Source organism: Bos mutus, chromosome 16, assembly GCF_027580195.1.
Source record: "Bos mutus isolate GX-2022 chromosome 16, NWIPB_WYAK_1.1, whole genome shotgun sequence".
NCBI lineage: Eukaryota > Metazoa > Chordata > Mammalia > Artiodactyla > Bovidae > Bos > Bos mutus.
The window spans coordinates 35412664-35439107 of record NC_091632.1 but is presented as its reverse complement, the minus strand read 5'-3'; the positions used below and the strand labels follow the sequence as shown (position 1 = coordinate 35439107).

General features: G+C 53.2%; 1 protein-coding gene across 2 annotated transcripts in view; it reads right to left on the bottom strand.

Annotated features, from left to right (window-relative positions):
* Window positions 1–26444, bottom strand: part of PRKCZ (protein kinase C zeta) — a 100012-nt gene that overhangs the window by 69445 nt on the left and 4123 nt on the right. Inside the window, exons 2-4 of one of the 2 annotated variants that reach the window (XM_070385072.1) lie at window positions 25994–26115; window positions 24987–25076; window positions 24522–24572 (exon numbers count right to left, since the gene is read on the bottom strand). In XM_070385072.1, the coding sequence (XP_070241173.1) occupies window positions 24522–24572; window positions 24987–25076; window positions 25994–26115 (263 nt within the window). The remainder of the gene's footprint in view (window positions 1–24521; window positions 24573–24986; window positions 25077–25993; window positions 26116–26444) is intronic. The other variant, XM_070385073.1, reaches the window with a different exon arrangement.

Genomic DNA, 26444 nt, shown 5'->3' with positions numbered 1-26444 from the left:
TCAAAACTCGGAAGCAATGAAGGTACCTTTCAGTGGGTGATGGACAAATAAACTGTTCTAGCCAGACAATGGAAATACTACCCAGCTAAAAAGAAATGAGCCAGGTTTCCCTGGTGGTGTAGTAGTAAAGAATCCACCTGCCAATGCAGGAGATGTTGGTTCAAGCCCTGGTCCGGGAAGATCCCACATGCCACAGAGCACCTAAGCCGGTGCACCACAGCTGCTGAGTCTGTGCTCTAGAGTCTGACAGTGGCAACTACTAAGCCCATGCTCCACAACAAAGAGAAGCCGGTGCACCACGATTAGAGAGCAGCCCCCGCTTGCCACGACGAGAGAAGGCCCATGTGCAGCAGCGAAGACCCAGGGCAGCCAAAAATAAAAATAAATTTTTTTTAAAAAGGAAATGAGCCATCAAGTCATGAAAAGACATGGAGGAAACTTAAATGCATATGACTTAAGTGAAAGATGCCAATCTGAAAAGGCTACATACTGTATAATTCCAACATAAAACAATCTGGAAAAGGCAAAATGCTGGAGACGGTAAAAGATGAGTGGCTCCCGTGGGCGGGGTGACCAGGGGGAGCACAGAAGGCTTTCAGGGCAGTGAAATGCTGTGTGTGATGCAACAGTGGTGGGTGCACATCACTGTACATTTGTCCAAACACACGGAACGCATAACACCGAGAGGGACCCCCAGCGTAAACTGTGGGATCTGGGAGACGTAACAAGGTACCCTCTGGCGGGGGTGTCGATAATGGGCAGGTCGTGTGTGTGGTGGGACATGTGTGGGAACTCTCTGTATCTTTCTTTCAATTTTGCTGCGAATCTAAACTTGTCCTATAAAATAAAACCTTAATTTTAAAAGAGAATCCTAAGCAGGGTTGAGACGGTGATTTTTATGTCCTGTGTTAAGCGGCGATGGCTGACTGAAGAAGATGTATGAGGGACGAGGGGGCCGTGGAGGGTCGTGGATGCTCCGGAGTTGGCTGGTCCCAGCTGCTCTGCAGGACAGAGACCGGCACCTCCATCCCAGCTCTGACGCAGCATCACTTTGTTTGAGGGCACCAGCCTCCAGCAGGGCCAGGGGCTGCTGGTGCTTCTGTGTGACTCACTGTGCTTCACACACTTACAGAAATACTGAGTCAAGTCACACACTGCAAGCATCTCTAAAAACTGCAATGTGAATGAAGGTAACACAAAATTCATGCAGTGTGCATCTATGAGGACCTGGACAGCAAAATGGTAAATGCATGATTATCATCTCAAAGAATATTTAAGATGAGTCACTGCATGAGAAAATTTGAAATATTATGAAGTCTTACAAGTCAAAAATGAAAGAAACTGAGGTTTTTCCAAAATTAGAAAATAATCCTAAAAATAGATGTGACATTTCCAACAATAACTTTTTGTTTATGGGTTCTTTTTGGTCTTTTAGCTCCAGCATGCAAACTTTTCCTTATGTGGGATCTAGTTCCCTGACCAGGGATTGAACCCAGGCCCCCTGAATTGGGAGTGTGGAGTCTTAGCCACTGGACACCAGGGAAGGCCCTCCAATAGTAGTTTGTGGGGGTGAAAAAAAATTTTTTTCTAAATGGCCCCAAAGTAAACTTTTGTCAACTATACAACAGGAAAGTGAAAGTCGTGTCTCTTTGTGACCCCACGGACTGTAGCTTGCCAGGCCCTCCTCCAGGTCTCCCCAACCCAGGGATGGAACCCAGGTTTCCCACACTGCAGGCAGATTCTTCCACCGTCTGAGCCACCAGGGAAGCCCAAGAATACTGGAGTGGGTCAATCCCTTCTCCAGTGGATCTTCTGACCCAGTAATCGGACCAGGGTCTCCCGCATTGTAGGCGGATTCTTTACTGTCTGAGCCACAAGGGAAACCGTATACAATGGGAAAGACTGAGGTAATTATCTTTGAGGTTTCTCTACAGGAAACATTGCAAAACTGTCATTTGAGAAGAAAATTAAAGAAATGTATTATAGGATCATGCCAAGCAGATATTTAATGATGAGTGTAATTAAGGTGATTTTTCAAGATTTTGGAATGCTGTTTGTATTTTAAAAGTTATCATTTAGCTTTACTTCTCATACTAAATACAAATGCACATACATGTGTAAAAGCAGACAAGTGCAGAAAGTACAAGCAAACACATGCACATGTACCAGGCTACTCTTCATGCAGCAGAAAAGGGTGAACAAAACACACATTTCCTCCTGGAGAAGGAAAAGGCAACCCACCCCAGGATTCCTGCCTGGAGAATCCCATGGACAGAGGAGCCTGGAGGGCTACAGTCCATGGGGTCTAAAGAGTCAGACACGACTTAGTGACTAAACCACCACCATCACAAGACACACACACACACACCCCTATTTTTCCAAAAAGAAACACAGGAAGAATAAGCACAAAAGATGAATGAAATTGGCTGCACATGGGCTGAAGGTACATGATTAGGAATCTTTGTGCAGAGTTTTTATTTTTGATTCAATTCATGTAATATCACAGAATTCCTCAATAAACAAACAAAGATGGGGACATACCCTAAAAGTGAGTGCAGACAGAAAGAAATAAACCCAGCTGACCATTGCATTGACAACACCCAGGGGGCCATGGGGCCCAGGTGACCCCCCAGGAGCCACACTTGAACTGAACCCATGTCAGGGTAGCAGAGTCCAAGGACCAAGGCTGCAAGGGAGGCATGTTGGCACGTAGGCAGGGCACACGTGTCCTGATGCAGTGGACTGGGGCTGAGGAGCCCAGGAGGCCTGAGGCAGGCGTCTGGAGGCAGGGCAGCTCCAGTCCAGGTGGGAGCTCGAGGGTCAGAGCATAAGCCTAGGCCCCACTCCTGGGTGTGAGGGGCACACAGAGCCCAGACCTGCCTCCAAAAGTCCCCTCCACCCCAAGGAGGCCAGGTCCCCGGAGCAACTCCAGGCTGGACAAGGACCGTGCCTGCTAGTCCCAGAAGCAACTGTGCCAGAAAGTGGGGACCCCCTTAAATGCTGGGGGGACGTGCCCCACATCGGCAGAAACCGCTTCTGCAGGCCCTGCCAGCCAAATGCAGCAAATTGGAGCCCCAAAAGGAATGATAAAAATGAATTTTAATAAACTCACGATTCAGAAAAATCCCAGTCCACATGGATACAATGCAATAAGAAATCTGCCTGTCAATGCAGGAGACATGGGTTCGATCCTGGGTCAGGAAAGATCCCTGGAGGAGGAAATGGCAACCCACTCCAGTATTCTTGCCCGGGAAATCCCATGAACAGAGGAGCCTGGGAGCTATACAGTCCATGGGCTTGCGAAAGAGTAGAACACACTGAGCCACTAAACCACACCACCACCAGGAAAGGGAGTGACGGCAAGAGAAACTGGCTACATGAGTGCCCCAACAACAACAACCCTCCCACAGAGGCCCACACCACGTGCAGCAGACACACACCCTCAGCCTCCATCCCAGACCTCCCCTCATTCCATGGACCTGGGACACCAGTGCTAGAAGCAGGACCACGGAGTGGGTGGCACCGGCTTGGAAAGGCTGCTCCAGACAACAAAGGATTTGGAAAAAGTGTGATAAACAGCACAGTGTGGCAAGAGGAGGAGGAGTACGTGGTCCACACGGTCTGTTCTGAGACTCAGTGCTTTCAGGAGAGCAACACGTGGAACGCAAACCTGGGAACGGGGTGTTTAAAGCTGGTCTCTGCAGTGTGACAACCCTCACCACGGCTTCAATCAGTCCTGTCACCGTGCAGCCGCTCTGCCCCTGCCCACGTCCTCAGGGCTGCTCCAGGGAGCCACCCACCACTAGGCTCGCCCATCGACTTTGAATAGCAATGGGTACGGCTCTGAAGGGGGCAGCCTGGGGAAGTGGCATTTCTGAGCTGTGGGGATCAACCAGCTGAGACCCGGTGTCCGAGTCGCCCTCTGACCTTCTCTGATGACTGTGCATCTCCTGCCTGCAGTCAGGTCACCGGGCAGCTCCAGGTCGGCCGCAGCAGCAGCATTTGCACCAGGGAAATGGGCAGGAGCGACATGGGAGAGCAAGCTTACACGTTCCAAGTGCTCAGCCGCCTCCAGGGCAAAACAGTCACTGATGCTTAGTCAGCTACCCCGAGTCTCCTGCAAACTCACCTCACACCAGCCAAGGGACACACGGCACCAGTGGAAAGGTGCCCCTGCCTGGTTGATCCTGGATGACTGCTCGGCAGCCCCAGCTCCCCACCCACTCAGGGTTCCCTCCCCAGACAACACCAGAGATGGAGGTGGGGGAGGCAGCCAGGGTTGAAGGGAGCCACATGCAGCCACTCCGGCTCAGGTCGGTCAGGAGAGCAGCCAGAATATGCCTGGGCTCTCCTGGGGCAGCACTGCAGCGTCTGACCTGGGGACTCGCCTGGAGTTGTGACGGCCAGATCAGCCTGTCACCACCACCACTTAACAGGAGGACGGGTGGCAGAGAACTGACCGTGCTCCCTGGGAAAACCCCGTGTCCACAGCCGTAGCTGTGCTGCCCTCCACACCCTCTAGCCCTGGCCACCTCTCCCGGATGATGGGACTGAAGGGAAGTCTGTGTCCCTGCCTGTGGGGGTCGGAGAGCCCCCTGCCTTGCCCCACCATGGGGGCTCCAGGCCTACCACCCACCACTGAGCACCCAGCATCACCCTACTGGCCAGGGTCTGGCCCTTTTGCTCCCCAGGCCCATCACAAGCTCCCAGTGGCCAAAGTTGGAATAATGTGGACAAGAAACAAAATAGGAGCATGAAATTACCATCTGAGAGTCCAGACCAACATAAAGAAGGAAATGGCGTGACATCAAACACCTTGAGTAGAAAAGTCCAGATAATCCACGTGGATACCCCCTCCCCTCAAGGTGGGCTGGGCTGGCTACCTTCCTCAGAAAACAGGGTGAGAAAGGGAAAGAGGGGCTTTACAAGGGGACCCCTGGCAGAGACACCTCAGCCAGGGGTGCAAGGCCACGTCACCTGGTGCCGTGAGCACGGGCGAGAGAGCAGGGCCTGGTGCAATGTGCTGAGCAGGGTGGTGGTCCTGCGGTTCCTCTGGAGGCCCTGCCCCAGTCTAAGCATGAGAAAAACATCAGACAAAGCCCAGCAGCAGGGCACCTGACGGACATCTGGCCAGACCTCCTTCACAGGCCAAGGTCACAGATACAAGGGGGTCTGGGGCCTGTCGCAGCCAGAGGAGCCCAAGCACACATGACGACTGACGTCACACGGGGGCCTGGGTGGGAAATGAGGACACCGGGTGAGGTGGGACAGGAGCCCATGGAAACGGGCCAACACGGGATCAGCGGCCATGACTGGCACACACACTGGTGGTGCTGCGGGACCACCCTGACCCGCCCTAAACCCAAGCCTGCTCTGAAACATGGTGTCTATCAACCCACACACAGAGCTGGGCTGGGAAGAGCCACAGTGCGCCAGCTCTGCTGTCCCCAGCCGCTGGGGCTCCCCTGCTCACCCTCACCCCTCTGGCAGCACCAGTCCTTGTCCCATGGGCACTTGGGCCCTAGGACGCACTGATTCCCAACATCCACACCCACCCACGTTCACCCATGATGGCCTGACCAGCCAAGGTTCTTCTGCACAGTTTTAACCATCTATTAATAGAAGGTGTCCAGGCAAACAGCAGCAGGAACACAGTCACTTACTATGTTCCCTCCAAGACCACAGTCAAAGGAAAAGAAACACCGATAAACCCATCACAGCAAAGAGGAGGTGGGTGATGACACCATGTGGGACCCCGGAAGGCAGCCCCCCAACTGAGGTCACAGGAGACGAGACAGGGAGGAGCCCCTGAGGCCTGACTCGGAGACTCCTAGACTCTAAGGAGAAGACCCCCATCCTCACCTGGGCAGCAGATGGAATGAGGGCCTGACCCAGGGGGATGGTGGCAGCCTGGTCACACAGTATGAGACCCCAGCCTCCTGGGAGTAGCCCAGTGGGGATACCAAACTGGCCATCCCTATGGGCTGGTGATCGTGGGTCACAGGGGCCGATGGAAACCTCCCGGCAAAATAAGCTGCGAAAAAGAACCTAGGTGGACATGGAACCATGGGAAGGGATGAAGAACATGTTTAGAATGAAGACACCAGCTCCTCTTTCACCCACCCCCCTCTGCTCCCACTGGCTATGGGTGCCAGTGTCTCATTCACGAAGTAGGTCCTCGAAGTAGTGGGGACTTGAGCTCACAATCACACTCCATTTAAGAGGGTCTGAGTGGGAGCCAAACTCTCAGCAGAGAGCCTAGACTTGGACCCAGCCTGCGGAAGATGAATCCCAGCTCTGCCAGGCACAGCTGTGTGATTTGGGAAAATGATCTGACCTCTCTGTGCCGTGGGTGGCATTCTCTCCACAGAACACAGACAACAGCAGCAGGTGCCCAGAGAGGATCGTGAGGACTAAAGCGTTCATGTGTGTGAAGCCTTAAAGCCATCAAAGTGCTCAGTGACTCACTGTGTATGACGGCGCCTCTCGCCACAATTAATAACCTCAAAGCAACACTACGATTGTCCAGCTCTGAAACAAGGGCAGAACAGTCTATTCCAGGAATGAATCTTCAGAGAACAAAACAGAACTCTTAAAAAATAAGGATAAGACAACACACTTAATAGATGGTTTGGATGAGAAAAATTAAAGGTATCACCTAGAAAATAAAACAGAAGTGGAAAACAGAAAATCATAGAACCAGTCCAAGAGTTCCAACAAACCACTGGTGGGCATTCTAGAAAAGGGTACCAGAGGGGAGTGAACCGTCAAAGGAATAACTGAACAGAAGTGTCCCACCAGGAATGCCTGGCGCGTCCATGCTGAAAGTTCCAGCACAGGAAACAAAGCACCTCTCATCGAGTCACGTTGTCATGAAACTTGAGGATATAGGAAACGAAAGATCCTAGAAACCTTCAGCAGAAAAAAGATCCCACAACAATCAAACTGGCCTCTGACTTCATGATCAGACCAGAAACCAGTGGGCCATGGTCAGTCCCTTCAATGTGCCAATGGGGGTGATTCTAACATAGGCTTCCATACCCAGCTAAACTATCACCAAGTGTTCTACTCAGGTAAACGCACATCCACTCCAGGTATCAAAAGACTTACTCTCCTTTCCCTCCAGACCCCTTTCTCAGAACGTATCTGGAGAACATCTTAACCGGAGACCAGGCCAAGAAAGAGGACAGGGGACAAGGCCCAGAAAGGTCAGGTCATTTTCCCAAATCACAGGATGGAGGATGGACCAGGGATGAAAGAGGCAGATAAAGCAGAGCAGTGGGAGATTCAGGGATGAAAGCAAAGAGAGGTCCTGGGTATGCTCTGTGGGGCCTGGGGGTGCCCAGGAGTGTTGCCCATGTACTGAGAAGATTGTGGGAATATTTCAGGCAGGACTTCTAGAAAATTCTAAGGAAGAAAATCAAGACAAGTATCAACAGCAAGAGAAACTACAAGCTGTGCAAGACAGGAAATATGACGCTGGTGGCTCTTAAACATTTACTTGTGCATTAAGTTGTTGTTTAGTCACTGAATTATGTTTAGTCACTAAATTATGTCTATCTCTTTTGCAATGCCATGGACTGTAGCCTGCCAGGCTCCTCTGTCACTGGGATTTCCCAGGCAAGAATTCCGGAGTGGGTTTCCAAATCCGTCTGCAGGGGATCTTCCTGACCCAGGGACTGAACCTGTATCTCCTGCATTGGCAGGCAAATTCTTTACCACTGAGCCACGAGGGAAGCCCCATGAACGATCTACGTGAATGTTTATGTCACGTAGACATAAACAGTCAGTGACTAAACAATCCCACTGGGAGCAGAGGGAAGGAGTGCTGCACTGCCGCGTCCAGAGACATGACAGAACAAGAAACACCTCTGACGGAAATGCAAGATTCAGAAATGCAGAAACATGTGCCAAGGGTGGGGAAGAGGCAGTGATACCAGTTTTCTCTCTTTAAGCCACATGGACTATTCAGCACCTTAAAACAGAAATACATAAAACTCAAATTTAAATTCAAGATGTGAAAACAATACATCACACAAACCGTACACACGAGCACGTCCCGACCAGGACGAGATGTCCACCCTGTTTGACATGACCTCGTTCCAGCCTCCTGACAATCCCATGTCAAAGAAAAAGAAACCAAGGCACAGGGCAGGAGGGCCATGGGGCAGGTGACCAGGGCAGCCCTGGGGTGCTGACTGCAGTTCCCCTCAGGGTGCCCACACACAGAGACACTCCTTGCTGCTGCAAATCAACTCTTCAACTTCCCAGAGAAAGCACATGAAAAAGAGCAACCTTTAAAAAGACCACACACATAACTACCAAATTAAACAGTAAAACACAAATTCAGGGTCCCCCCAGCCCCAGCATCCCGTGCACAATCTCTTGTTCACCCCATAAACCATCATGGAGTAAAATGAAGATGAAGCAGCCTCCATGGCCATCAGATCACAGCCTCTGAGATAATCTCCAAGAAGGCTGGTTAGTCGTCAACCTGGATCCTCACCCCTCCTGATCGGGGGCCTCTTGGAGGAAACGGAGACTTGCAGGCTCGTGGTTCAGCAACTGGGGCTGGGGATGAGGGGGTGTGGAACCCGACTGGGCCCAGGCAGAATGAACAAGGTGGCCTACTCCACATTTTAGGATGATCCTAAAAATAAACCGCCACGTCCACATGCATGGCGGGGATTCTGCAGTGCCACCTCCTGAGTGAAAGATAACAGCCATGATTTGGGGACCAAAACAACTCGAAAGCTGGATGAGTAGCCGGTTCAGGTGGCTGATCTTAGACAAAGCTGTTCCTGCCCTTTGCACAGAACAGCCAGCTTTTATGGTCAGAAAGCCTGCCTGGGGCCCCACCCCCACCCCAGCATGAAACACACATCTGACCCTTCTGGAGCTGTGGCCCCAAGTGCTGCTTGCCCCCCAGAAGCAGAGGCCCAGCAGCACGAGGCATCTACTAAGGGGGGGGGGCCAGACCTACTGGTCCCTCACCCCAAACGTGCCATTCCCAAGATCTAGGCAAGGAAATACAGAAAGGAACTGATCTCTGTTCTTGGCTGTAGACACAGTGACACGACACCTGGAAGGAGGGTCTGTCCTCCAAGGACTGGCGTCACCAGGCCTTGGCTCCAAGGGCAGCACTTAGGACAGTCCCCTCACCCTGGGCCGCCCCACAGCAGCAGGAGACAGGTGCCCCCGGGCCTTAGGATGCTCAGTGGGGCTTGGGGCCTGAGCCAGGCACCTGCCAGCTGGAGCACTGAGAAGGACAGACCTCACAACGGACGGACTGCCGTGGGCCCCGCTTCATTCTAGGGCATAGACACATCCCCCAAACTCACTGCACAAATGTGGAAAGGGACAAGACAGGAAGATGGGGATCTTCTGAAGCAGGCTGTCTCTGTGGGGCCCCAGGCCAGCGCCCAGGGAGGGGGCCTGAGGGTGGCATCTGCCCAGGAGGGCTCCTCGCTGCTCCGTGTGACCGACTGAACAGCAGGCAGCCTGGAGGTAAAGTCAGGTAGGTTACACAGCTCACGCTCCTTACGTAAGTGTCAGCGGCTCTCAACTCTGTGAAGGCGGTCTATCGGTGGCTGACGCAGTGGAGACAGGAGTGAGAAAGCCACACAGATGGGACCAGGACACGGATACAGGTGGGCCCCACTACAACCCCACCTGGCAGTGCCAACGCAGACAGGATGGCTGCGGTTCTGGCGGGCTCACTCTTCCAACCGGTCCCCCATTCATGGCTTTGACTAGACCCAGCCGAGGCATTGGGCCCCAAGGCCACGTCCTGAGCCCCCGGGCAGCCTGCCTGTACCAAGGGTCCCACCAGCTCTGCACAGACGGCGCGTGATCATGAATGGGAACAGGCCGAGACGGCCCAGAGAAACTATGACACAGCTAATTTCTGCTCCGTGGCCACACACATGCGAGCAACTCCCGCTCCATCTCCCCTGCCATGCACCCCTCCAGTGCATCCCAAATTCTATGATTTATCCGAGTCACCCCCACACCCTGGACTGGCTGCAGAGCGGCCAGATTTCAAGGGTCCTGCTTCTGGGGGAGGGGCGGCCCTGCCTGAACAGCCTCCTGTCACCCCAGCACTGTCCACATGGGGGGACCTGCTCCCCGCCGGCCTAGTGGGGGGCTGCCTCCTGCTTCTTTTGTTTTTTGCAAAAACATCTTGCAAAATGGACGTCAGAAGAGCACCCACATCCCCCTGTCCCCACCAGCGACTCGCAGCCCCAGCATCCGCGTGTACCTCCCACCATGTCAGGACGAAGAAGCCGAGACCCAGCCGCACTCGCTGCCAACAGCCCAGGGCCGGGTGGAAGAGCCACACTGACACGACCCGCTGTCCACGGGACTGCCAGGGCCGCGGGAGCGCAGCTACTCTGTGGACAGGGCTCAGGGCGGGGAAACAGGTGCCGGCCACGGCCAGCCTGGGCGGCCCCATCTCGGTAGCTGCCCACACTCGGGCGGCAGCGACGCGGAGCGCAGAGCAGGCAACGCACATGCACACTTGCGCCCAGGCCCTCCATGGAGGAGCCCAGCAGCAGGACTCCCAGGAGCGAGTGAGCAGGGCCCCCGGGCGAGGGTGTCGGATGAAAACGAGGCTGCTCCGGAGCCAACCAGCCGCCAGGCCTCGGGCACACACCGTCCATCTCAGGGGCACCTTTCCTCCCCCGCCCCCGCATCAGCCGCATCCCTCGCTGGGCAGGCTCTCCTGGGGCTTGTTTTTCTAAAACCTGTCACCCCACAGTGCTGCTCCCCCCGCGGCTCAGCTTGGAGCTGCAGCAGCCACATCCCTGCCCGGGCCAGCAGCACCAGCGCGCCCATGTCTGGAGCATCCATGCAGCGGGGAGGCTGCGTCCGGACACAACCGCTGCCTGCACGCCGCCGGGCGATGCACGTTACTCACCGGGCTTTCTTCTCCTGCCTCCTCGGCAGATTCTTTATGCTCTACGGAGCGGTGGGCGTGAAAGAAGGCATCCTCCTTCCGTGAACGCGCGGACGCTGCCCTCTGCTCCCCGTGGGCCCTGACAATAGGCGGAGGGGTTCACACACCAGGGCAGATGGATATTTAAAGGAAGGCTGGCCGGCCCGACCCCCGCCTCTCACATCCCTGCCTCCTCATGTCTCCAGGCCCGGGTGGTACCCGGCTCCCCGGGGAAGCTGGAGCCGGCAGCTGAGGCACCGACTAAAACATGGCCTGGATGCCGAGGAGCTGACGTCACGGGAGCACAGCGTCTCTGCGTGGAGACGGACCTCAGGAGCCGGGGCAGCGGCTCGGCCTCTGAGCCTCCCAGAAGCGGCGTCTGTGGGGAACAGACCCAGTGGGGCCCCAGCCTGTCACACGCCAGGCTCGCTGGCCGAGTGACAGTAGCCCCGGATTGTGGGTGACCTCTGACCTGGCTCTGCAAAGGCCAAGAATGGGTCCAACACAAATGCTCACAGGTCCCGAGCTCCCGGGTGCCAGAGCTGGGAGGAGGGCAAGAGGGAGGCCTGGTTCTGGCCAGTGAGGTGAACGGGACCAGGGTCGGGAGGTGTCTGGGTGCTGCTGCTGCTCTGAGGGGTGGGGGTGGGGGGAGCAGGAAGGGCAGAGATGAGGGAACCAAGGTCCCAGAGAGACGAGCACTGGGGTGACCAGCCTGGAGTCACACCCACTCCAGCCTCAGGCAAGAGGTGGGCCCCAGCAGGTGGCCTTTGTTGTGCCGGCTACGGCCAGAGCAGACCTCTGGGCCCCGACAGTCACTCTGGGCTCCCCCACGTGACATCTGGTCCTTGCCAGCTTCTCCTTCCAATTCCAAAATCACGAGGGGACTCAGCCGACCTCCCTGGACCCCCAGAAGCCTATGCCGACCCTGCCTAGACCCCCAACTGCCTGAGCTGACCTGTGCATCCAGGCTCCACGCTGGGAGCCCAAGAGGTCTGTGAAGCTTCTCCCCCTAACCTCCAGGCAACACCAGGGCTGGGAAGGGGAGCAACCCTTCTGCAATGGGTTCTAGGCAGGTGGCCAGCTCAGGAGTCTACACTTCTCTGTGTTCCCAACACAGAATCTGACCAAAGCTCTGGGTTCGAAACCCAGCTCCTTCCCTCACTCTGGCCTAAAGTCACCTGGGAGAGTTGAGTCGTCAAGTGATGGCGTCTGAAACTCATGTGACTTTGGAAGAACCAGTGGAACAGAAGGTTCCCAGAAGACACAAGAAACTGTCCATTGATGACACCTCGTGAGGGCACAGCCCTGTTCCCCATTCATCCCCCGTTTCTGCATGGTGGCCAATTTCACATGACATGACACGTGAGGGCCCAACATATTCATTACTGGACCTCTACTGGAAAGGTCTGCATCACCCTCAGGCTATCAAACCACAAAATCACAGACCCACCACCTCTACTGGGGGCTTCAGTGGGAAACGCATCTACCCTGAGTCCAACAGGCAAACCCAAGTAAGTTGAGCTGGACATCAGTTACCACCTTTCAGCCCACTCTCCTCCAGTCATTCCAAACGTGCAGCTTTGCAGAGCTCTAGAAAACCCAGGCTAAACTGGGGGACTGTTCATTTTAATGGCAGTCCATTTTAGATAGAAAAGTAGCTTTTCTAGGTTACAGATAACCTGAGACAAAGCTGAATGAAACTGGGCTTTTAATAAAGCAATACACACACATATAAATACCAGGGAATAACAAGCGTCTGTTACCTTGGAAGGATTCAGTGGTAACTAGTCCAGCCCTGCCAGCTTGACCCCCCACTCTGAGTGCCCCCTGAGCCCCTCACTCAGGCTGGGTCTGGCTCTTGTCCTCTCATCTGAGGATGCTGGGTGGCCTTGAGCACACAATGGCAGGGCAACTTGCTCCCCCTAACCCACCAGCGGGGGCAGGGGAGGCAGAGAGCTGATCTCACCAGGCACCAGCCCGTTCTCGGAGCCCTTCTAGCTCTCTTATTGCTCACATGGCGTCCGAGGGGGTGGTCACTCCAGATCCTTTCCACAGCAGGGGGAGCTGAGGCACAGAAAGCCACCCCCGCCTGCCCAGAGCCGGGGTCTGGCCCTAACAGCACAGAAGCAACCCCTTTTGTGGTCTTACAAACACGCCTGAGTCCACAGAACTGCCCCTGCTTGTCTGGGTGGGTTGTGGCCATGGGAGATGCGCCTCAGCACGGCCTCTCCTGCACAGCTCTGCTCCTGGGTGGGTATCCAGCATGACTGGGAAGCACACAAAGCTTCAGAGCCAATAAAGAGACAGACAGCAGTTCTGGGCCCACCGGGCGGGGATGTGAGGGAGAAGGGTGGGCCCTAGCACAAGCTCCATCCTCCTCCACAGCCCCTGGCAAGGCCACCCCTTCCTCTGCACCCCACTATGGCTCCTGCAGCCTGTGGCTGACCCCACTAGCCCCAACCTGGCGCCACTCCATGGTCACCACTCCTCCGGGCTTCTGGAGGAACCTGTCCAGGTGAGCCGAATTGAATGTCCCTTCAGCTCCCCCTCCAGAGGCTGACTGGCATGTACCTTCTTTAACACCTTGGGTTGTGAAAGCTTCCTTGTGGCTGGAGTAGAAAAAGGAATGGCTTGGGGCCCAGATGCAGGGACAGCAGGGGCAAGCCTGTCACCTCCCCAACCTCACTGATGAGGGGCTAGAGGGCTTCAAAAGCTCCAAAGGCCAGGACTCCTGACAGGCCAGAAAGCCCAGCTCAGTCCTGGGCCACGGGGGCTGGCAGGGGCACAGCTGCGGGCAAAGCCATGTATCAAACAGCCCCTGACCCCCTCAGACTGCACCTCCGGACCAGAGGGGTAGGGATGGACAGGGTCCTGGCTCCTCAGGGTCTGACCAGGTACAGTCTCCTTGCCCTGGGCACCAGTCCCACAGGCCAGCCACCCGGGTGACAAGCAGGGTCCTCTGCAGGGCTGCCTGCCTCCAGGGAGCAGGCTGGAGAAGGGCCGTCCTACACCAGCCAGTCCACCCGCCATCCAGGGACACCTCCTCACTTGAGCGCATGGACAGGGTGGGGCCAAGGACATGAAGCAGTCAGGGTGCCAGTGCCTGGTTCCCATGGCCTCGAGGGACACCCCCGGCTTTAAGACAGGCTGCCGTGCCACACACCCCCAGGTTCAGCTTTTCTCTGAGACCATTAAGGACTGAGAAGGTTTCCTTTCTGTACCCCTTCCCAGGGGGTCACCTGAGTGCTAGCAGTGTCCATGTGACAGGGCCTCTGGCACGACTCCTCCTCCAGGAAGCCTTCCTGGGGCCAACGCTCACTACCCCCAGGGAAATCCTCAAGTTGACAGAAAGGGCTTCTTTACTATATCTATTCTGCTTTGTAAGTGCCCCCAGCTGTCTTTCAAGACACACTGAATGACCGCTCCCTCCACAGAGGTGTTAGCGCTCTCACAACCGTGTCTGATTCACAGCCCCATGACCCCATTTTATGGATAACAGTGGGTCCATCATCTGCTCACTGGTGGAGCCCTGGCTGCCACCTGGGCACTTGCCTGATTCCCAGCCGCACACATGCAGCCCATACCTACCAAGGGAGGCCACTCCACTCCACCCCTAGGCTGGAGTCAGGTCCCTAGAAAGAGGCCCCAGGGCTGGCAGAAGTGGCCGATGGGGCTCCAGTCACATTGTGGGGAGTGTGGCCGGATGATAAGGACAGCAGCCATCAGAGGGGCCAAGGGGGCAGTGGGCAGCAGGACCCCAGTGTCCTTGGAAGCAGGGCTGAAGGCCTCAGCCATGCTTATCCCCTGCTGGGCCTGCTCCCTGCTGGAGGACCCACAGTCTGTGCACAAGTGACCAGCACAGGCAATGTGAAAATGTTAAACAGATCTGACCATACTTAACACAAAAATCAAACATGAACGTCTCCATGTGAACAGAGGCAGGATGACCCACACAACAGAGGAGCCCCCCCACCCACCAGCGCAGGACGGACAATGCACAGAGGGGCTGACATAAGCCTGCTGGGGACCATGAGGTCACAAAGCCCCTCTGTGCTGCAGCCACCCCTGCCCAGAGCCAGCAGGTGGCCCCCTCAGGCCCCTGCACTGCCACGTCATTCCTGGGCTCCAACAAGCCACCCAGAGCCACTACTGGCCAGGGGTTCTGCCTGGCCCAGGGATGTCACCAGCAAGCTCACCTCTCCCCACAAAGACCCAGCCCACCAACCACTAAGACCCCCTTATCCTGTCAGGCGCCCAACCCAAAAGCCCTAGAAACGTGCTTCCACTTGGTGGCAGGGAGCCACCAAGCCCCTAGCTGCCACACCAGGGAGCACGGCTCTCTGGCTGAGCCACTGGCCTGTTCACCTCCATTGCCTGTAGCCCCCAGGCAATACAGGGCTCTATTCACCCAGGAACTGGGCGGGAGCCAGACCCCTTTAAAGTGGGCACCTCATGGGCTCTGCTGACAGTTTATTCTTATGATGCTTCTACACACACAGACTCGAAAAATTCTTTGTGCTGTGGCCAGAACAAAATTACCAATCCACTGTTTCAAAAACCTATAATCTCTGCATGAATGTCCACAATACCCGAGATGCAGAAACAACCCAAATGTCCATCAGTGAGTGAATGGATACGTAAGATATAACAAAACACCCAGCGGAATACTACTCAGCCATAAGAAGCAATGACGGTGCAGTCAGACTGGAAACAAACAATGAGACCAAGGGCTTGAACAACATAAGAAGCCAAGGAGACGTGATGGACACACACACAGAACCACCCCCAAGAGCAGCACACGTCCTCGGGTACAAAGGGACATCTCCAGAACAGACCATGTCAGGCCACACAGTAAGTCTCAATCAAGTTTTAAAGGACAGATATCATACAAACTATAATCTCTGACCACAGCAGAATCAAGTTAGAAATTAACAACAGGAAAGAAACCTGGAAAAATCACAAATGTGTGGAAATTGAACAACACATTCAAACAACCAGTGGATCAAAGAAGAAATTACAAGGGAAATAAGAAAATACTCAGAGACAAACAAAAACACAGCATACCAAAACCCAAAGGATACAGAGAAAGCAAAGCTAAGTGGGAAATTGACAGCTATAAACCCTTTCTTTTAAAAGCAAGAAAGATCTTAAATCAACAGTCTAACTATACACCTTAAGATCCGAAACTTTGTTGTTGTTCAGTGGCTAAGTTGTGTCTGACTCTTTGCAACCCCATAGACTGCAGCGCGCCAGGCTTCTCTGTCCTTCACCATCTCCCAGTTAGCAGAAGGAAATAATAAAGACCAGAGCAGAGATAAACAAAACAGAATAGAAAAACAAAGGAAAATCAGTGAAACCATTTTTGCTGAAAAGATCAACAAAACTGATCACCTTTCAGCTAGATGGAAAAAAAGTGAAAGTGAAGTCGTGTCTGACTCTTTGCGACCCGGTGGACTGTAGCCCACCAGGCTCCTCCGTCCATGGGATTCTCCAGGCAAGAATACTGGAGTGGGTTGCCATTTCCTTCTCCAGGGGATCTTCCTGACCAAGGGATCAAACCCAGGCCTCCTGCATTGCAGGCAGATGCTTTAGCCTCTGAGCCACCTGGGAAGCCCACACAGTGGAAGTGCAGGCTTAACCAGTGATGCCCCAGAAAAAAGAAAGGATCAAATTACTAAAATCAGAAATGAAAACGGGAACATTACTCGTGATTTCACAGAAATAAAAAGGACTGTAAGGGAGCGCTGTAAACAATTGTATACCAACAAACTGGATAACTGAGATGAAATGCACAAATTCTGTGTTTCCTAGAAACATAGGACCTACCAAGATTAAGTCATTAAGAAACAGACAATCTGAATAGACCTGTAACCAGTTAGGTTAGTTGCCGGGCCGACTCATTGGAAAAGACCCTGATGCTGAGAAAGATTGAGGGTAGGAAGAGAAGGGGGTGACAGAGGATGAGATGGTTAGATGCCATCATTGACTCAATGGACAGGAGGAGTTTGAGCAAACTCCAGGAGACTGAAGGAAAAGGAAGCCTGGTGTGCTGCAGTCCATGGGGTTGCAAAGATCTGGACACAACTGAGCAACTGAATAAGAACAAATAACTAGTAAAGTGAATCAGTAATTTAAAAATAATAATAATCTCCTGACAAAGGACAGTCCTGGACCTGAGAGCTATGTTGGTGAATTCTACCAAACATTTAAAGAAGAACTAACACCAATCTTCCTCTTCCAAAAAACTTAAGAGCAAGGAACACTTCCTAACTTATTCCAGAAGGTGGATTTACCCTAATGCTAGAGTCGGACAAAGACACTACAAGAAAAAGAAGACCAAGGACCAACATGCCTTATGAAAAATCCTCAACAAAATACTAGCAAACCAAACCCAGCAGCATATTAAAAGAACTATACACCATGACCAAGTCAGATTTATTCCTGGAATAAAAAGATGAACAATCAATGCGACAAACCACATTAATAGAACAAAGGGAAAAAAATGATAATTTCAATTGATGCAGAAAAGGCACTTGACAAGCTGAAAATCCTTTCATGATAAAAATATTCAACAAACTAGGCACAGCAGGTACCTGATCTGGTTTTTACTCATACTACCAATTCTGACACCATCTACCTGCAGGCAGTGGCCGACCCCATACGTTAAGGGCTCAGTTCTACAAGACTGCCCTCCAACCCAACTGCAGACACCAACCGCCAGTCCAGGCTAATGCCTGGGCTTCTGACCCACAGATCAGTTCAATTCAGTCACTCAGTTGTGTCCAACTCTTTGCGACCCTATGGACTGCAGCACACCAGGTTTCCCTGTCCATCACCAACTCCCAGAGCTTGCTCAAACTCAAGTCCATCGAGTTGGTGATGCCATCCAACCATCTCATCCTCTGTCGTCCCCTTCTCCTCCTGCCTTCAATCTTTCCCAGCGTTGGGGTCTTTTCCAATGAGTCAGTTCTTCGCATCCGGTGGCCAAAGTATTGGAGCTTCAGCATCGGTCCTTCCAATGAATACTCAGGACTTATTTCCTGTAGGACTGACTGGTTTGATCTCCTTGCAGTCCGAGGGCCTCTCAAGAGTCTTCACTACAGTTGACAAGCATCAATTCTTTGGTGCTCAGCTTTCTTTATGGTTTTACTCTCACATACATACATAACAACTGGAAAAACCATACCTTTGACAAGATGAACCTTTGTCAGCAAAGCAACATCTCTGCTTTTTAATATGCTGTCTAGGTTTGACCCACAGGCTACAGGCTCACAACCCCCTCCTCAGATTAATTTGCTAGGGCACAGCACAGAACTCAGATTAATTTAGGAACAGGCAGAAGCAAGATGCACCAGGGAAGTGTGAGGCTCTCCAGGAGTCACTCCCCGCAAATCTCCATGTGTTCACCAACTAGAGAGCCTCGGCACCCCATCCTTTTGGGGTTTTATGGAGGCTTCATCACAGAGGCATGATAGATTAAATCACTGGCCATTGGAGATTAGTTCATCCTGCCCCCTGCCTCTCCCTGGAGGTCAGGTTCCAACCCTCTAATCTCTGGGTGTTTCCAGTGACCAGCCCCATCCTGAGGCTATCAGGGGCCCTACCCAGAATCCACTGCTAATGAATGACAAGACACACCTATCACTCAGGAGATTCCAAGGGTTTCAGGACCTCCCTGCCATAAACCAGGGAGGAAGACCATAAACACTTCTTATACACAGGAGGAAACCACCTCAACACAAGAAAAACTATACGCAAAAAACCCACAGGAAACACCACACTCAATGGAGAAAGGCTGAAAGCTCTTCCTCCAAGAACAAGACAGGGATGCCCAGTATCACCATTCTATTCAACAAAGTACTAGAGGTTCTAACCAGAGCAATTAGGCAAGTAAAAGAGATAAAAAGCATTATCAACTGAAAAGTAAAATTACCTCTCTTCACAGGTAATATAGAAAACCCTAAAATTCCAAACAATGTTAGAACTAATAAACAAATTCACCAAAACAGCTTAACAGCTTGTCACAACTAGAGAAAAGCCCATGCAGCAATGAAGACCCAGCACAGCCAAAAATAATTTTTAAAAAAGAATAAAATACTTCACAATATTATCTAACAAGGAGGTGATAGACTTGTACACTGAAAACTATAAGACAGTGCTGAAAGACATTAAATGACAAAAATAAGCAAAAAGAGATCTCATGTCTATGGACCAGAAGATTTAATATTGTTGAGACATCAAAAAAGTGTTAGTCGCTCAGTCATGTCCCACTCTTTGTGACCTCATGGACTATAACCTGCCAGGCTCCTTTGTCCTGGGATTCTTTGGGATTCTTTGTCTTTGGGGTTCTCTAGGCAGAATACTGGAGTGGGTTGCCATTTCCTCCTCCAGAGGATCTTCCTTACTCAGGTGGGGTGGTGCATTGCAGGTGGATTCTTTACAGTCTGAGCCACCAAGGAAGTCCCAATACTACTCACAGTAATCTAAAGAGTCAGTGTATTCCCTACCAAAATTCCAATTTTTTTGCAGAAAAACGTCCTAAAATTCATATGGTATCACAAGGGATCGAGAATAGCCAAAACACTCTTGAAAAAGAACAAAGCTGGAAGATGCACACTCTCTGGTTTCAAACATTACTGCAAAGCTACAGTGATCTAAACTGCGGTGCTGCATACAGACAAGACATATGGGCCAGAACAGAAAGCCCAGAAATGAACCTCACAAGTTTGGTCAAATGATTTCCAACAAGGGTGCCAGGACCATTCAATGGGGAAAGGACAGTCTTCAACAAACGGTGCTGAGAAAACTGGACATACACATGTAACAGAACAAAGCCAGAGCTTTATCCAACATCATGTGCAAAAGTCAACTCAGAAAGTACCAAAGACCCTAAGACGAAAACAAAGGACCAAAGCCTCCCCACAGGGGATTTGGCAATGATTTCTTGGAAGGAAAGCTGTGAAAAACCTAGACAGCATATTAAAAAACAGAGACAATCTCTTTACTGACCAAGGTCCATATAGTCAAAGCTCTGGTTTTCCAGTAGTCATGCACGGATGTGAGAGATGGACCATAAAGAAAGCTGAGCACCAAAAAATTGACACTTTTGAACTGTGGTGTTGGGGAAGACTCTTGAGAGTCCCTTGGACAGCAAGGAGATCAAATCAGTCAAAACTCAAGGAAATCAACACTAAATGTTCATTGGAAGGACTGAAGCTAAAGCTCCAGTACTTTGGCCATCTGATGCAAAGAACTGACTCATTAGCAAAGACCCTGATGCTGGGAAAGATTGAGGGCCGGAGGAGAAGGGGGGTGAAAGAGAATGAGATGGTTGGATAGCATCACCGATTCAATGGACATGAGTTTGAGCAAACTCTGGGAGATAGTGAAGGACAGGGAAGCCTGGTGTGCCTCAGTCCACAGGGTTGCAAAGAGTCCAGCACAACTTATCGACTGAACAACAGCAAAACATGCAACAAAAGAAGAAACAAATTGGAGTTCATGAAAATTTTATAATTTTGTCACCACAAACGAAGTAGGAAAAAAACCTCAGAATATGAGAAAATACTTGCAAATTGGTGTATCTGATATGCTGAGTAGGTAGAGAACTTCTAAAACTCAACAACAAAACAACCCAGTTCAAAGTGGGTGAAAAACTTGAGTAGACATTTCTCCAAAGAAATGGCCAACAAGAACTAAAAAGATGCTGAACATCACTGACCATCACGGGAACAAAAATCAAAACCACAATGAGACACCACCTAACATCCGTCAGGAAGGGTACCATCAACAAAATAGAAAACAAGCAGCACCAGGGAGGAACTACGCTGGTGGTCCAGTGGCTTAGACTTCACGATCCCAACGCGGGAGGCCCAGATTCCATCTCCCGTCAGGGAACTGGATCCCACAGGCCGCAGCAAAGGGTTTGCACACCCCAATTATAACGAGAGATCCCATGTTGCACAAGGAAGGTTGCAAGGGCAGCAACGAAGATCCCGCACAGCCCAGAGAGACCAGTGTCAGAAACAGGAGATGAGCACTGGTGAACGCAGGGGGCGAGGAGAGCCACTGCGCACACTACCGGTGGGACGGAAGGCGGTGCTGCCACCGGAGACAACAGCACAGCAGTTGCTCGGGAAATTACAAACAGAGCCAGCATTGCTGTTGTTCAGTCGCTAAGTCATGTCCGATTCTTTGCGACCCTGTGGAGTAGAGCATGCCAGGCTTCTCTGTCCTTCACCATCTCCCAGAGTTTGTTCCAACTCATGTCCATTGCATCAGTGATGCCATCCAACCATTTCATCCTCCAACCTAGGAATTCCATTTGCGCATATATACCCAAAAGAACTGAGAGCAGAGTTTCAAGGAGATATTTGCACACCTGTGTTCATAGCAGCATTATTCAGAGTAGCTAAAACACGAAGTAACCCAGCTGTCCATGATCAGATGACAGATAAACAGACTGCAGTCTGTCCATACAACGGAATATGTCTCAGCATTAAAAAGTGAGGAGAATCTAACACCTGCTCCAGCACAAATAAACCCTGAGGACATGATGCTGAATGAAACAAGCCAGACACAAAAGAAAAAAATCCTGTGTGATCCCACTTCTAGGAGGTCCCTGGCGTCAAAATCATAGAAACAGAGAGTGGGAGGGTGGGGGCCAGGGGTTGTGGGCCGGGTGGGGAGAGTTTCATGGGGACAGAGCTTCGGTTTGGGAAAATGAGAAAGTTCTGGAGATGATGGTGGGGATGGTTGCACAACAATGTGAATTTAGTTAATATCAACAAACTGTATACTTAAAAATAGTTAAGATAGTGAATTTACGTGTACTTCACCATGGTAATAAAAACTGGAGGAAAAAAGGAATGAAGTTCTGATACATGTTACAAAATGGATGAACTTCAGAAACATCACGCTAAGTGAAAGAAGCTACCACAAAAGACCACATATTGTACATTCCGTTCCAGGCAATGTCTACACAGGGTGACTCCGTAGAGATGGCACAGTCTGCTGCCGTCAGGGGCTGCATGGAGGAGCCACAACTGCTCGGGGGCTCAGGTTTTTCTTCCCAAATTGTTTCAGAAGCAGGCAGAGGTGATGGACTTACTAAACGCCACTGAATTTGTTCAAAGTGGTTAAAATGGTTTTATGTTAGGTGTCTTTACACAACTTTTTAAAAACCCGAGAGAACCGATTAAATTCAGGCTGTGGACTTGCACAGAAGGGGCTCTGCTGCCAGGAACGCAGGCTTGGCAGGTGTGGCACGGCCCTTCCGGCCAGACGCACCCAGGCACCCCTGCATCGGCATCTCTACAGCACGTCCTTCTCCAGCCACGGCTTGTCACACCGTCAGCCCTCCGCGTGGGGTCCTGACCCGGATCATGGCTGCCACTGATCCCTTGTCACTGACCACGGCCTTGGCAGGGAACACAGATGCAGGTGCTAGAATCACACCTGTAGCTGGGCCATGGTGGGACCAGTGGGAGTTGTCCTGACTGCCTGAAGGGAACAGTGCGGGCCGTCCTGACTGCCCAAGGGCACCGTCACAAAGAAGCCGGACAAGCAGAACTCAGAGGAGATGCCACCTCTCACACTCTGTCCACTCTCCTCTCTGCCCACCCCCACCCCACCCCCCACAGCACTGCTGGAATGTTCCAACAACACCAAGGGGCCTGGAGCCTCGGAGCCGCCCCGGGTGAGCATCTCAAGGGCCTGCTGGCGAGCAGAGACGGCACCACATTCCCCGAATTCCCACACAGGGACACGGCCCTTCCCACACGTTATCTCATGTCAACCTCCAGTAGAGACCCCGTGACACCAGGAGGTCACCGGGGTGCTTGAGTGCAGCCCCACTGCCATCCCCTATGTGAGACCCCAGATGGGGCAACATCCACATGAGGATCAAGCCAGGAGGGCACCAAGGCAGGGACAGAAAGGGCAGACTTGAGCCCTCAGGCAGCACAGCCAGGGCCCTGGGCTAAGCCAATGGCTGGCTCCTGCCCCGGGGATGCTGAGACGCGGAGGTGCTGGATGTCCCTTGTGCCCCAGGTCAGCTCTGGCTGCTAGAGACGGCTCTGGGCAGACAGTGAGCCAGCCTGTCACTCTGGCTGAGAGTTGCCCACAGAGCACAGTAGAAAGGGCCTCGTCTCCAACAGGAACACCTCTCTCATTTTACCTTTCCGTGTGTCTGAAAACACAGGTGAGATGTACCAAGTGTGATGCTGCCCCTTCCAGGAGACGTGGGCACCCAGGCAGGAGGTCAGGTGGGGGCAGCCACATGGGGATGAGGACCCCGAAGCCCCTGTGCAGCACACCCATCTCTGAGCCCCCCACTGACAGGCTCCTCTCTGTCTACCCACCCCACCCCCCAAGGTCCTGCTTTGACCACATCCTTGCAGGTTCAAGTACACGCACAGCAAAACTGCACATGCGCACAGGCGCCTCCCATCAGCTCCTCCCACTCTGGCCAGAAAGTCTCACCTGCAGGACTGGCTACTGCCGCCCACCCCCACTTCTCTAGGCGACTTCCAGGCCTCAGAATCTCCAGGCCCCTCCCCTTGCCGCCTTTAACTTTATTTACCATAGTCTGACACCAGCTGGGACCTCCTGGGCTCCTCACATTGCTCCCCCAAAACTGCCCTTCACGTCTACCCCCACGACCACCACTGGGGCAGCACCTTCTGCCACCCCTGGGCTGCTCCAACCTCTTCAGGCTGCCTGCTCCCCTCCTGCCAGGATTCCACAATCAAGATGTTTCCCTGCCTTACTGGTGCTCCTTCAGGGTCCCCTGTTCTCCTCGTGGGACCCCAGGCCAGCCCTGCTCACTGGCCACTCCGACCCTCGGTCTCAAAGACCCCCAAACCTCTCTTCAGCCCTGATTTCTCCCCTAAATCCAGGACTCACAAACACAAGGGCCCACTGAATACCCCTGGGGGGTGCACACAAACTCAGCCCGGCCTCTGCTGGAATCTGCTCCCACCCTTGAGGACCCCTGCCAGGAAAGGGGCTGAGCTAGGTCCTCCAGCACCATGGCATGCCCTCAGCCCCATGCCAGGGGCCAAGCACAGTCCTATAAGCTTCTCTGTGCTCCAGTCAGTAGAGGCTGCCCTGAAGGACAAGGTGGACCAAACTGCCCAGGGTCAGGGGCCTTTGGGGTGTGGTCAGAAGCTCTTCTCCGACCCACTGCCCCTGGGACCTCACCTTCAACCCACAGACCCTCCGCGAAGGAGAATGGGGCCAGTAGGAGTTGGGACAGACACACGGGAGCCGCATCCAGCTATCCCAGCCAGGGTCCTGCCTGCCTGGGGAGGTCAGGGTGTTTCCGGGATGTTTCCTCATGGCACCGCTGGCCAAGCCGATGCCCTGTCCAGTGGTGGCACTGGTGCCTGAACACACACAGCCAAGGGCAGGGGCACCAGTAAGAACCCCTCGTGAGGCCACACCAGCTGCCCACTCTGTCCTCACACACTTCACGAGGAGCACTGAGCCCCAGGCCATCCGGCTCCCATTCTCCCCTCCCTGGCGTAACAGACATGTCAACCCACAACCAGGACACGCGTGGCAGGAGGACGGTACTCACTGTCTTCTCCGGGACAGGGCATGCCTGGTTCCTTGGGGATGCTGGGGAAAACTGCATGCAGAGAGAGCCAGAAAAAGAGTGAAGGTCAGTGACCACTGTGGCCTTGCAAGGAGCCCTGCACTGAGTTTGACTGCCCATGGAGCCCCATGGCCTGCTCTTGCCAGATAATTATTAAGGCAAAACCTTGGAAACCCTGCACATGGACGGGGAGTGAGGGCCGATCACCAGAACCCAGGCTTCTGTGTCCAGTGAGATGACACCTGACTGACTCCTGACAAGTAAGAGCGGTTTTTATCTGGGATAATAAGACCTAAGAGCAAAAAATGAAACCAGATTGCTTCCTGTTCCACATTCTTAAATCCTCTGCATCCTAAGATCTTAAACCGTGATCTGTGTGGCTTCCGGTCTAACAAAGCGCCCAAGTGCCCACCCCCACCCCCAGAGCGTCCACTGGCCGGCACTGACCGTGAAGGGTGAGCCCTTCATCCTTGTGCTGACAGGACAGGCGGAAGGCCTCCTCCAGCTCCATCTGGGAGGACACAGTGCAGGGGTCACCTAGGCAGACGAGAGACACAGATGAGGCCACTGCAGGCCCGAGGCAAAGGGCTTCACGGTGGTGAGCACCCAACCTTGGGAGGGCAAAGTGCAGCTGCTAGTGACCAGCCGCCCAGGGCAGAGTTGGCCGGTCCCAGAGTGAGTCACCCCCCCAACCCAAAGGCCCAGGTCAGAACCAACGAGCCCCAGAATGGCAATGAATTCACCCACAGCTCCACATGGGGTGCCAAGCTGGGCAGGTTTCCTGGCCTGGGAGAGAATGAGCACCCTTCCTATCCAGTCCTAGACCGGAAGGAAGGGCTCCTTGTCTACTGAGGCTGGACAGGAGCACAGATGCTTGGACAGCCAGAGCCAGGACAACGTGGCCTGGCTTCAGCGGAAAGGCACGTGGCCAGAGGTCTGCCTGCCCCTACCCTGCCCCACTCCCATATCCAGGCTGAGAGCTGCTGGGCAGGCCCTTCTGAACTGTTTTCCAAACCCTCCACTATCTCAGACGTGTGTCTGGCTACAGGAAAGGAGGGAGGGAAAGGAAAAGAGAGGTGGACCCTAGGGAGCTGGCCACCCTCCCTTCCCCATTTCCCTGAGAAACTACAATTCAGCTAGCAAATCACCCGCCAGAAAAATCCAGAACATGAGGAACGGGGTCAGGAAGGTTAGGACCCACACAAGGTGGGGGGTACTCCTGCAGCCTCTCCCCGGGGCTCAGCACCAGAGCTGGCCTTGACGGGGACGACCACCCCTGAGGGACCCTCACCCTCGCCCCCTAGTCCCTCCATGACCTGCCACAGCCTCTTCCCTGGAAACAAGAAGCTAGTTAATTTGAATCGCTTAATCCCAGGGCTGTCCACCTCCACAGGGAAGGGGCCGTGCCCAGGTTTAGAAAGCCACTGCCTGACCACCACACCCCCCAGGCCCACCTTCATTGTCCACCCACTTAAGGGTGAGCGGGTGGCCCGGGTGCAGCCAGCACATCTCCCGCACCTCTGCGCAGAGCTCGTCGAAGGTGGTGGCGGAGTCCAGGCTGGTGATGAGGAGGTCCCTGGGCGCAGAGGACACACAGGTCTCACCAGGGAGCACATTTAAGTCACATGAGATACTGATGATCAACTAACCAAGTTGTTGATCAAATACAGGAAGCTGTGTTGTCCCCAAGGGTATGACAGCTCCCCTTGCACCCCGGAACCACTGCCCACAGGCCATGTGAACTACACCATGAGTGCCCTGGTGCAGAAACACCCATCCTGGCACCTGAACGTGCCTCCGAGGGGCAGAAGGACAGGGTAAGGGGGAGTCACCCAGGAGGGGTGGGCGCAGCTGGACAGACTGTACAGTTCAAGCCCACAGGCCTTATTACATCGTCCCACTACC